Source organism: Drosophila miranda, chromosome XL, assembly GCF_003369915.1.
Source record: "Drosophila miranda strain MSH22 chromosome XL, D.miranda_PacBio2.1, whole genome shotgun sequence".
NCBI classification, from domain to species: Eukaryota; Metazoa; Arthropoda; class Insecta; order Diptera; family Drosophilidae; genus Drosophila; species Drosophila miranda.
In genome coordinates this window covers 22,357,509-22,370,727 of record NC_046673.1, presented here as the reverse complement: position 1 = coordinate 22,370,727, position 13,219 = coordinate 22,357,509, and the positions used below count along the sequence as shown (strand labels likewise).

At 47.4% G+C, this 13,219-nt stretch overlaps 1 protein-coding gene across 6 annotated transcripts in view; it reads right to left on the bottom strand.

The window, feature by feature from the left end:
- LOC108157161 (palmitoyltransferase ZDHHC9) overlaps positions 1-13,219 on the bottom strand; it is a 35,275-nt gene that overhangs the window by 21,651 nt on the left and 405 nt on the right. For all 6 annotated transcript variants that reach the window (XM_033387166.1, XM_033387164.1, XM_033387170.1 and 3 more), the window contains exon 2: positions 11,891-12,510. In XM_033387166.1, the coding sequence (XP_033243057.1) occupies positions 11,891-11,982 (92 nt within the window). In that variant the 5' untranslated portion in view covers positions 11,983-12,510. The remainder of the gene's footprint in view (positions 1-11,890; positions 12,511-13,219) is intronic.

Sequence of the window (13,219 nt, the reverse complement as noted above, 5' to 3'; positions counted from 1 at the left end):
TTGATCTTTTTTTTTCAAATAATAAAAAATATGGATAATTATAATCACCGAAGATTAACCGTAAAACTTCAAATCAAATTTTTATTTATTATTCTGCAAGTCCCAGTTTAATTTCAGGGTTTTTTCTGTTCTCTCTCTATAAATATGGATGATGGTAAATGGATCGATAGATCTCCATACACATATACTTGAATGTGCACTTGTGTCACATATCGTCCCCCCAATTGCATATACCCAAGGGCTGGCTGGCTGGTTGGCTGGCTCTCCGACTGCTACCGGGTGTAGTATTTGGTGTATGAAAAGAATTTGCTTCGGCCATGGGCAGCCGTCGCCTCGACTTTGCCTCCGACTTATCTGCCTCTCCCTCTCCACCGTTCCCTTACTCTCTCTCTCTCTCTCTTGCTGTGCAGAGGTGCCACACAGGAGTGGGGCGGGGTGTAAAGTGCGATTTGATTACACATGTGCCCTGGTGCGCTGGTGCGCTGGGCTCCGAGGCGCTGTCTCATCCGCATAGTTGGTTTATGGTTTTTGGCCTCCAAATGGAGCGCCTAAGCGGCTCCGATAAAAGGTGCCAACCGATAAGAAGGCTAACGGGGGGACGCGGGTCTGGAAGGGGGAGTCACTAGAGGGGGGGGTTTCGGGTGGGAAGTGGAACTAACTGCAAGTGCGAGGAAGGTTGTTGGCCAACTTGGCCCCAGCTTTATCAGCTACCAAACGAAACACGTTTCATGTTCCAGCCAGCTGCCGCCGCCAAGAACCGTTCCGTTCCGTTTCGCACTTTCAGGCGTTCCAAGAAATTGCCACACGGCAGGCAGGCAGGTGTGTGGGATTAACGGTAAATGAAATCAATCTACGAATACATATAGATGTGCCTACTATTTACCCGGAAAATGGTCAAACGGATAACGAGACACTTTTCAATAGTAGTAGTAGTAGAAGCCGTCCATCCCGAGAGGGCTCTGCGATGAATGGACATTCGAACAGCACCAACACGAGGGAGGGAACAGCAGGGGAATAGGCCAAGCAGAAGGGAGGAGAGGAGAGGAGAGTGTCTGTCCTCCAGGAGATCCCACGCTGGCATATTTCTGGGATCTTAAGGCATTGGATCGTAGAGGATAGCACTTCCATCTACCTATCGATGATTTATCATATCGATACTTATTGAATGGATTGATTTGGCACTCTTTTCTTCTGATGATGGTGGGTTTGCAATGTTTTTCGGGTTACGGGTCCACCCCAATGCCTGTCGGGCTGACAAGGCAGGCCAGACGTAGTCCATCCACAGGTAAAAATAAAAATGTTGTGCCACTTTTTCTGTTCGCTCATCCCTCCTCCTCCTCCTCTGGTTTATACGCAATTATTAGGCAATCTTCGGAGGAGGAGTGCGAAGCGACAGGTGGCGGCATGGGGCATGGAGCGAAGGGTGTGGTGCAACTTTTTCACCCCCCCCTCCATAAACACACAATACTTATGGATCGAGGGGTAGGAGGGGAAAGTGGGGAGGATTCCCCCCCCTCCGCTCCGCCTCTGTCATGTTTCCGTCTACGCTATGAGGGAGAGGGGTAGGGGGAGGGGAAGGCAAGTCCTTCAGTTTGTCATGCGCCCTGTCAAAAAATTTATGTAACTAGCGATAGGCCGAAGTGGCACCCCATCCAGGGGCAGGGGAAGGTCCGACACAAAAAATTGATTTTTTTTTGTCTTTTTTGGAACAAATTTTCGGAATAGTCCCACAGGAAAGGGCCATGTGGGCGGCCAGTGTTTTTGTGGCAAGGTCAAGCCCCTGTGCGTGTGTGTGTGTGTGTGTGTGTGTGTGAACCAGGAATTATCGCCAGTCCAGAAGCCAGAAGAATTCCCGATGGTCTCTCCTGCGGGACTTCGTACAGGCCGTCGATTCCATGGAAACACCAAACGAACATAAACAAAACAAAAACTGCTACAAATTAAAATAGAATTACGGCGGGCGAGGATATCCGGCGTATCCTTGGGCCATGCCAAGGATCCCCTGATGGAACGGCCCTCACAGTCACCAAAAGTAGAGCTTGTGGCCACTTGAGGAGGATTCCTTGGATTCCAAAAATACGAGAAGCCCACAAAAAATAATACCCATACACAATAATTCGCTCAAGAGAATTTCTATAATTTATTCCATGGCTGGATGCTTGAGTTTTGGTTCGAGAATGAAGGTGTATGTGTATGTGTGTGTGTATCTGTATCTGCAACTGCGAGTATCTTTAATGATTGGAGAACTAAATGCTTATGCCATCGCTCATCCATTTCCAACCCAATTTGTTCTTTATCTTTGCTCTCCGTTCATTCGTTTGTTTATTTTCCATCTGCTGTGAGGAGGAGGCGGAGGCGGAGGCGGAGACGACTGTCTGCTGTTACAAAATCATCAAAAGTGAAATATATATTTATTTAAAGGAAAAACACACACTTACACACACACAGAAACAGACACAGACACAGAAACAGAATTGGAATTGCAAAATCAAGAAGAATGAATGCTGAATGCTGGCAAATCGGGAAATAATTAAAGAACGGTATGGCATGGAATGGAATGCTTTTCCTTGAATTTAATTGAAAATGCTCGAACGCCTGCCACCAGATACTCGTGTGCACAGTGTATCCACCATTCAGGCATTTTGCGTACCCTAATTTGTGGCACTTTTTGGTTCAATTAAATGATTATCCACTTGATTATCGCCTCACTTAAAATTCACTCGAATTGCAAAACAATTTTCCACTGAAACTGCACTTGAACTTTGACAAGATTCCATGTAAACCCTTGCCCCCCCGCACCCCCCCCACAGGACACCCCATGGAGCGTTGGAGAGAGCGAGAGAGAGCTCCTGCTGGGACATACTCAGGGTCTGGTCCTGGCATTGCGTGACAGCAAATGGAATTTCAAGAAGGGAGAAGTATATTCAAGATTTTCTTGAAGAGACTGAGCAGAAAGCCGTTGAGTTTTCGGAACGAAATTCAATATTTTGTTGGGTTATTTTATTTATTTTTTTGTTAATTTTTGAGCCCCTTTCCTCTTGAAATGAAATTAATGGCCTGGCCTCTAGGGCGTATGCGTGATATATTTCAGTGCAAGAGTGGTGTGGAGGGGGGCGGGGGGGAGGAAAAACTAAAACTAAAAACTTTTTACGCCCTTTGTTGTCGTCGACACATTTTCTCCCCTCCACGCCACTCTTCTCTCTCTCTCTCTCTCTCTAGCCCCATCATCGCCATTCGGGGGAAAGAGTTTAAGAACTTTTCATGACATTTTCTCTCGTTTTTTGCCTAATTAAAAATTTTAATTAAAAAAAAAAAGCAAGATAAAGACAGAGAGAGACAAAGAGAGGGAGGGGGCTATAGAGTAGTTATAGAGAGGGGAAGGGAGTGAAAGGAGAGCATACATATATTCAACTGAAAAATACCAGGAAAAATACATGCCATGCCAAATACCAAGAACTGTCGCAGTTAATCCACTCGATAAACAGTTGAGTGGCACAAAAATTAACTCTCTCACTCGCTGCCTCCCTCTCTCCCTCTCCCTCTCTTACTCGTGTCCTTGCAAAAAAAAGAAAATCTCAAATTTAATGGAAAATATTCAGAGGTTTTTTTTGTTCTCCGAGTGGGAGAGAGAGAGAGAGACAGAGAGAAAGGGGGGCGGTAACAGCGGGGTAAACGTCATTGACATTGGACCGCCGCAGCAGCAGACAACAGGGGGGTAGAGGGGCGAGGGGGTGAGCATAAGTCCAAATGAGTAATCGTCAAGAGGAAAACGGTAAATGCAATGCCCCTCTGCACGTGTGTGCGTGTGCCTGTGCGTGTGTGCGTGTGTGTGTGTAGGCGCCAATCGACAATTGAATTTGATCGATTTCGCAACAAACAGAACAGAGCACAGAGGACAGAGCACACAATAAAAGAGAGACAGAAAATGGCAGACAATAAAATGGCACATAATGGGAAAGGGGGGAAAAAAAGGGGGGGAACAGAGAGCGACAGAGAGAGAGATTTATTGAAATTTAAAGAATACTTTACAAATAATCAAGATATTCCATCCATCAACATTCGATACATCGCAAATACCAAGTACTACTCGATACTCGGGATTATCGTTGATGGGAGGAGGATCTATGGGAGGGACCACAGAGCCCACAGCCACGCCGAGAGATTCGGGTAGTGCCGAGAGGTCAATGTGGTGTCAGCCGTGCTCCGGTTTTCGCAAATATTTGCCGATTACGATTTTCGTGTGTGGTGTGGTGTCCGATTTTCGATGGCGATATTTCACTCGATGGAAAGCGGTTTTGAGTCGTTTGAATCTTACGATTTGCGAAAACCAGAACAAGCACTTTTGCGATTTGCGATGGCCAGAGCATGGCCGTGTATTTTTTGTATTTCAGGTTTGCTCTGGGGAAAATTAGGATTAGGATTAGGATTACTATCAAAGAAAATATCCCCAACTGTGGAGGAGGTATCATATCATCACCGGAATCATTTATATATCATATGTATATCTGTATTCCTATCCATAGAAACCAATATAAATATGAATAGTTTTAAGCACCACCTTGTTGGATTCATATCATTCGAATGATTTATTCACTTGGGGAAACATTTGAATCGATTTACGGTCCAATCGATGAGGGCTATGCGACTCTTTGGAAAGAGCATGAGTTTGTTTAGGGTTTGCTCTGATGGTTTTGCAAAACCCAACAGGTGGAAAGGATTCAATATAGCAGCAACACAGTGCTCTGAGGATATTTGCCGTTGGTTTATTTGCACGCGACACGTCTACGCGTTGAGCCGCATCGCACCGCGAGAGAGAGACAAAGACAGCAAGAGAGCAGCAGAGAGGGAATGGAATGGCTCACCTTGCAGGCGAATACACCTTGAACTAGAGCGGAATTAAAGGCACAGTGGAGGACGATAAAGGCGTGGCAATGACACTCGGCTCAGCACACCTCCGTTCCCCCTCCCCACCACCTTCATCCTCTTATTCAACTTCTGCCTCTTCTTTGTTCACTTCCTCTTCTTCTGGCGCTTCTATTCCAACGCCTTCTCTGCGACTGCGACAGCGACTGCGGCTGCCGTTTGTTTGCATTTAGTTTTACTTTTCGGATACCCTTTACCCATTCGGGTTGAAGAGAATATTGATTAGTGTGTGCCGTTTGTAGCGGTATTATTTCGAGAGAGAGAGCCATGCGGATCGTGAGTGCCTGTTAACAGTGGGCTGTTAACGGAGAGCGGTGCCCAGGAACGCTAACAGGCTGTTAACAGGGTTCCTGAACTGTGAATGTTAACGTGGTGTCGTAACAGCGCAGTGGCTGTTAAACTGGCTTCCTAACAGCGCTGTGGCTGTTAACCTGGTGCCTGGCGCGGTGGCTGTTAACCTGGTGTCCTAACAGCGCTGCTGCTGTGGCTGTTAACCTGGTGCCGTAACAGCGCGGTGGCTGTTAGCTGGGTGCCTTTACAGCGCTACTGCTTTGCTGCACAGCTGCTGTGCCCAGAACCCAGAATTCTGGGTACCCAACACTGAAGTCCACAGATTCAGGGTTTATCTGTAGATCTTATCGGGGAAAGGATCTCTCGGATCTGTCAGTGGCAAAGGTTTTACCAGGTAGGGTATACAAAATGTGAGTGGCAATATTTGTTCTTGCTTTTCTGATTCTTTTTGCTTGGTTTTTTGTTTTTTCTCATTGCTTTTTATGGCAATGGCCGGCGGATATTATCAACGGGCAGCAACAGCAACAGCCACAGAAACAGAAACAACAACAGCACAAGAGACAGAAGCACAGAAGCACAGCCACAGACACTGGGCACAGAGGCACATGCTTTTGCTTTTGCTTTTGCTTTGCTTTTGTTATTATTGTTATTATTTATCAGAGCCCAGCGACGGCGTCAGAAATTTATTTTCATTAACAAGTTGGACACAAAAAGCATCGACCGACCCGACCCACCGCCTGGCCCTGGAAATGCCATAGAAAATACCCGACCAAAACTAGGAGCCCCTCCCCCCTCTCCAAGGGGTGTCGTAGCGTAGATCCACTCGAGCGTGAAAAGAGTTTCTGGGAAGTCGGCAGAACAGACGCAGAAACAGAACCCGTCTTTGTGGTCCATCTTCTGGCTTTGGGTTTTGGCTCTTCTAAAGTCTAAATTGTTTTTGCAGAGAGTCCTCCTGCCACAACGGCAGGAGCATCCACTGGAGAGGGAAGAGAAGTGGTTATATGCACTGCATAATTAGATCATCTCTGACTTGATGGAAGTTTGTTTTCCACCAAAAAAAAGGGAAATATTTCCTTGAAATTGTAGTTAAAGGAATTGTGGAATCATGGAACAGCTCAGGGAATAGGGACGATGGAATGATACAAATTTCCTCTCAACTCAAGAGAGATTCCTTCCGTTTCTCAGCTGCTGTTTGGCTGTCACAAAACTGATTAAAGGGATTCGGCAATGAATTGCGAAGACCTCCCATCGAAGTGATCAATGGACAATGCTGGACAATGGACAAAGTACAACGGAATGGGCCTGCTCTGTGTCCCCCTCCCTCTCTCTGGGGGCTTAACCCAAAGTAGAAGGACTAATTATAGTACGAGTATGCCCATGGGGGGGGTTTGGGTGGTGGAGGGGGGATGGAGGGTATACGAATTGGAGATGGGCCACAGGCAAGCGACAGGACTTGACCAGAGCGAGAGCAACCCCAGAGATAATTCAATGAAGCACTTGCCACAATTCCATTACGGAAACAGTTGAATCCGATTAAAACCATCTCCATCCCGAGGCAGGGGACTGGCCTCAGTTTTGGTCGTGCCTCGTGCCCTTCCGAAAAAGTCCATCGCTAATGTTGTGTGCACATAGTACATGGCACAACGGGGTAATCAAATAAGTTACTGCCATTTACGGGGTATTTATAACAGACACACACGTACAGGCACTCGCACACACACACATGCTACATGGTACATGGTATATCATTGCTGCCGGCTGTTGCTTGTGGGGGGGAGGGCGTGCGTGGTCTCTCAGGTGCAGGCCCAGCTTCACAGTCCCCCCACCGAGGGCCATGCCTGCTCTTTCCATGTAAATTGCTTGCACATAGACGAGAGTCTGTATAATTTATATCGCGTGGCTGACACTAATTCAATTCAATTAGAAAATCTCCAGGAAAATGCTGGAAAAACGAAAGCCCAAGCGAAGGAAAGGGAAAGGCTGTTGGTCCGAGGCTCGAATACCCTTCCAGATGGAGGAAGGGCGTGGGTCCTGCCTGAACAGGTTTCGAAAATTTCGGTTTTTCTTTCTCGCTCACTTTCTACAATTCTTGATTTTCTAACAGAGCGAAAGAGCAAGCAATACCATAATTTATGCTGGTTTTTGGCTTTGACTTTTGCCTGAAAAAAAGCCGAATGTGCAGAGCCGACGGCACACGAGCTCCACAGCTAGTATTTGACTAATTTCAGCTCCAAAAACCTACAAAATATATACAAATATATAACGGTACTGCCTCTTCGCCTGGGCACAAGAAAATGTGTGATTTCTCTGACTCCTCCCCCGCTTCTGACGGCACTCATTATGAGAGTTTACCCCCTCTCCCCTCCCCTCCTGAGTGTCCGACTAGACTAATTGCAAGGCAAAGAAAAACTTTTATTTTTTTTGCATCATAATTAGTAGGGGACAAGGCCCAGCCTCTTGGACGGCACAGAGGAGGCGTGATGGGGGGGCAGGGAACCATAACTCAAGTGAACCGAAAAACCAGAGCACTTTTCCCCTTAGCCTGGCCAACAAAAACTTGTACCGAATGCACGAATATTGTGGCATCATATTGTGGGAATATTCCACACCTGTTTGATCACCAGGGAAAGTCCCAGCGGCTCAAGAAGGACCTCATATTAGAAGCATTCTAGATTTAGTGCCACTGGCCTACAGACTGTACTTTTATTGGGTAGAGTTGCCACCATATCGTAAGGATGGCAGATATGGGGGGATGAAGGCCTGTTCCTCGACTTCGGCTCGACATTTCCCATTGTCCATTGGTCCTTCCACAGATGCCCCACCAGGTATCGCAAGGGGAGTTAGACCTGGTTCGATTATGCTCAGTGCATGATTATCTTTTGTTTCTTGTGCTCTTTGCCGCTCCGTTATTCTTCTCGTTTGCCGATTGCTTTGCTCAGAAAAGATCATGGAAGTGAGGCGGAAAAGAGGGAAGAGGAAAGAGGCCTTTGGTAGTCATATATTTGGGTACACACTCGATAGGCACGATAGGCACGATAGGAGCGGCACAAAGGAAACATCCAAGGGGTTGGGATATGTCGCATGTCCTCAAGGAGGGAGCTATCGAATGCCGGATAGTTCCTTTTCGGTTTCCATTTCTCTGTGGCTCAGTGTAATTGGCAGTACTAATTGGTATGACATGTAGAAACACACACACACACACACACACACACATGGAGAGAAGAGAAAATCGAAATCAAACGTTGGGCAATGGAAAGAAGAAGATGCGTCCCCAGAGAATGGCAGATAGAGAGAGAGAGAGAGGGACGGGGAGGGTGTGGTGGGAGGAGGGTAGAAATATGGCAAAAAAAATTAAATCCTTGAAATGCTTTTAGCGCAAATTGCAAACAGCATTTAATTGGGTTGACTAAAAGGGTTCCGAGAGGAGGACGGTAAAAGGGGGATGGGGTGGGGAGGAGGGCTTAACCATAGTGACCGCTAGAGCCAGTCCTCCTCTTACCCCCCACCCACCAACCTTCATCTGTTCATATTTCTCTGTAGCCTAGACTCCCTCTCTCTCTCTCTCCCTCTCTCTCTCGTATTTTATTTATTTTTTCACTTTTTATTTGCTTTGAAAGATTAAACCCCGCTTAACGCCACCCCCCTTCTCATCCAACCCTGCCACCCCCCTTCGCCCCTTGGCCGCCCTCGTTGCCGCCTCGCTCACAATTTCACTTTGATGCGAGTTGCCAGAGCAACAAAATGGAAATGGAAATTAAATTACTTGAATATTTCGCAATTAAAGTAACTTTCACGTGGAAAACTGAAGAGCTGGCAGCCAGCCCCCGAAAAACTCATCGAACCAACAAAAATATACCGCCTTTTACGGCGTTTGGGCGTCCCGGTTGGTGCCCGGGGGGTGCCCAGGGGGTTTCCAGGTCAACGCAGGTGGCGAGGGGACCTTCTGGGTTCTGGCAGAAGAACGAACACACGCCCCTATTTCAATTAGCCGGCAATCCATAGATTATGGCCAGCGGTGCAGCAGTAATGGAAAATCCCTCTTACTGTTTGTTGTTTGCACTGCAGTCCACACATTCCACACATTCCGCTCCCGCAACGCGCTCTCTTTTAGAGCCTTATTTTGCTCAGCACAACATCACGCTTCGTTCTTCGCCGTCAAAGCGCTCTCAGCAGTGCGGAGCGTAAAATAAGACCCGAAAGTGAGTAAGCGGACCACCTTGCAGGCACTCTCTAGCGCAGCACCTTCCCTCACGCTCTCTCGATTTCGGGCCCGCTGGCCCTTGAGTTACTCCTTATCGAAATCGCCAACAATCCATGTATGTACCCAACATATTACATTTATGGCAAATATATGTATGTTTCATCTAAATATGATATATATTCTCGAATATTTTCATCTATAACTGAGTTATTTGTTACAATTTCCACTCTCGCAGCCAATCTATGGGTGGTGTACATTTTCAAATGAATCCAAGTGTATTTTCAGGACAGAATCAAGTTCTTGCCCCTCTCCACAGCCATTTGTCCGTCTCTGGGCGTTGAAGTTCCTTAGATTTCAGATTATTTCAACAAGTTCTCGCTGAGGAGTCTCCTATCGTCGCGTCGCGTCGCGTTTCTTGTTTTTATTTAGCATCTATCAATTTTAGTTCCTACTTCCTATGCTCCCCTCTCCACCCACTTACCACCTCCCGCCTCCCTCCACGTGCTCAAGTGTTTTGTGTTTCGTTTCTTTGCCATTTGTTCCACCGCGTGGAGGGGAATAGATAGATAGAGATGAGGTTGTTGTTGTTTTTGTTGTTGTTGAACGACAAAAAACGCAACTATCGCTCAATGGCGGTGGCGGTGGCGGTGGCGGCTCTTCTAGAATTTCAATGTGTCCCACCAGAGGTGCTGGAGTGTGCGAGTGGGCGGGGGGCATGGTTTTTGCTTCCAATTTGAGGTTGAGGGGGTTGTGTGGGTGGTTGTGTGGGTGGGTGGCATGTCTAAAAAACTATTGTCCAAACGGCTGTGACGCAATGCCTGCCATGTTTTACTTAATTCTCTTTTCATTCCAATTCGGGTGGAGGGGGAGGTCGACAGAAACAAAGCCAACCTGTGGCATTGAGGCAGCCCCAAAAGAGAAAGAGATAGATAGAGAGAGAGAGGAGAGAAGTGCGAGGAACAACAAAGATACAAAATATTTTTGTAATTGGACTTTTTTTTTTGCTAACCCAACCCGAACGCCCACCCCCCCCACCCTTCATCCGATGACGCCGCTTATCAGTCTAGGGGCAGGAACCAGAGGGCGCGACGAGGGCGGAGGGAGCGGGGGGGGGGAAGCAGCAGAGAGCATAATTAAATCAACAAATTCTCAAAAACTAGAAAACAAGGGTAAAAACCCACACACACACACAGACACTCTAACACAGAGACAAAAGTGCAAAAACTCAAGTATCGCCACACATCATCGCCATCGCCCCCTCTGGCAGGGCAGGGGGCGGGCCGCCACACAAAGAACGGCTCGGAGGAGCAGCAGGAGAGCAGAGAGAACTGTAACTTAACGACAAAAGGAAGCCCGAAAAAAGAACCACAAAAGCAACAAGATGTGGCAGTCGGCTCTCTCCGCGTCGGGGTGCCGACGAAGCCTTTGATACTCTTCGATACAGGATAGCACACCGACGCCTTCTGCACCTGGCCAAAACTATGGCATACACCTTGGCAGGGTATCAGGAGGGGGTGTCCTCTCGCAGGACCGCAGAGCGAAACAAGAGAGCGCCAAGAGGGGAGAGCAGAGGACAACAGAGGCGACAAAGCGACCGAGCAGATTATTCGTTTAGGCCGAAAAAGGCTTCCTTCCCGTTCGAGGCAAATGGAAATGGAAATTCAAATGGCAAGCGATCAAATTTGAACTGCAATTGACCACAAATATGCGTCATTATGTGGCAAGAGAGCGACAGAGAGAGAGAGCTACGCCGGAGAGTGGCGATTGCTGGGTGGAACACGAGACAAGACAACAGCTTAATTGCTATTTTGGGCTACGTTTCATGAGTTTCATGTGCTAATTGGGAGCACCCCATCTTCTGTCCAGGAACTGGCAGAATAAAAAAACAAAAGAAAAACCTCCCAAGGAGGTTGGAGAGATGACTAAGACATGCACCGGGGAGGGGGAGGACTGTTCTTGATGCTCGCCCACATAATGCATTGCCCAGGCTGAGGCCCAGGCGCCCCCTCGCCCTAATCCACGAAAATGGGAGCAGAATAGATAGCGCAAGAGTGGGATAGAGCAAAGGGTAGTACCTACCACCTTCCGTAAAGCCTGGAACCATTACATATTCATAGACTCGTCGCGAACTAGTTCCAGTTCCATCGAAAAATTAATTTTGATAAGAGCATTTTTATTGTTTGCAAGGAAACTGCCGGCGGGGGAGTGCCCACACTGCTTGACTGGCCGACTGCTTAACTGGACGACTGCTTGAACTTGCTTTCTGGTCTTATATCTTGAGTTACTTGACGACCTTTCGGGCGGCTCTTTCATTCTGGCAAAGCAAAGCTGCTCCCCACGGAGCCAAAGCATTCCCCGTTAACGCTGATCAGGTCGAAATTTCTCTTCTTATACTATGGGATAGGGGGGGGGAGGCGGTAATTATAGTAAGTATATGTACATATATGCAGAGGAATAGCCACAAAAATTACTCACGGATAGAAGAAGAACAGAAATGTGGTCAGGAGCAGCACAATCCAGGCGAAAGTCGCAGGAATGTAACGCGTTTTCACATCGCATTTGGGCATTTTTCTTTGCGTTTTCCTATGTGGCGGCTCGCTGCAGTCTCTCTCTTTATAGCGGTTTATTTTTTTTGTAGTGGCTGCTGCTGCTGCTGTTGTTGTTGTTGTTGTTGTAGCTTCTATGTTGCAATGTCGTTGACCGTTTCGTCAGTAGTTGGCAATGAAATGCGTTTTCTGTGTGTTGCTGTTGTTGCTGTTGTTTGATGACGGATACAGTTGGCTTGGTTTCTGCCTCGGCCCCTCGGCCCCTTGGCTGCTGCTGCTGCTGCCGTTCGGGCTAGTGGTGCATCAGAGGGAGATGGCGACACACGCACACACACAAACAACACACACTCAGACACACACACGCGTGAAGAGTGCGAGACGGCGAGACGAAGCGGCGACGCGTGAAATGGGATCGACGTTGGCGCTGGCGAGAAGAGGGGTGCACACACCAACACACCAGCACACACACACATAAACTCGCGGACGCTGGGGGAATATTCTGCTCTCAATTTGCACTCTTTCAGCGAAAAGTTCTTGGAGAAGTTGCTGCTGGTTGTGGGGGAGGGAAGGAAGGGGATGTTCCAGAAATTAGAATTTCATTATTAACACAAAAAGCAACACAGAAAGAGAGGGAGCGAGCGAGAGAGCGAGAGTTGGGCACACACAGAAATATTTTTGGGCAAAACTTCTGCTGCTTCTGCTGCTGACAAAGCTGTCAATCTAGCTCTTAACTGGCCAAAAAAGTTAGAGGGGCCCTCTTATCAAGCTAGTGCACAGACGGACGCACACACACCTGCATATACACTGTGGAGAGCGTCGCATGATCCAACTCTAGCCCATGCATGTTCCTGTGTGCATGCGTGTTAGCCAATTTAAGATCAGCCCAAAAGGAAAAGCAAAAGCAACAAGAGTCACAGTTTTCATTCTCATTTACGATTTCCTGTTGTATTTTACCCTACAGATTTATTGTTTTCTTTTTTTTTTTGTTTTTATTTGTAAAAAAAAAATGCATTTAATTTTCTCATACACTTGCAAAAGCCAGCGTGTTTGCCCTGTCTGTGTGCTCCCGTGTGCGTGTGTTTGTGTGGGGCGCAGCAGAGGCAGAGGCAGCGGCAGCGCAGCCAACGTTGACTTTCCCTATTTTTCATGCATATTTTGTTGTATTTCCAGCCAGCGCCGAAAACGGTTTCCCCCCTCACCAAGACGCGATGCGGCTCGTTTTCTTTGGCTCTGCTTCCGTTCTTTCCTTCATTTTTCC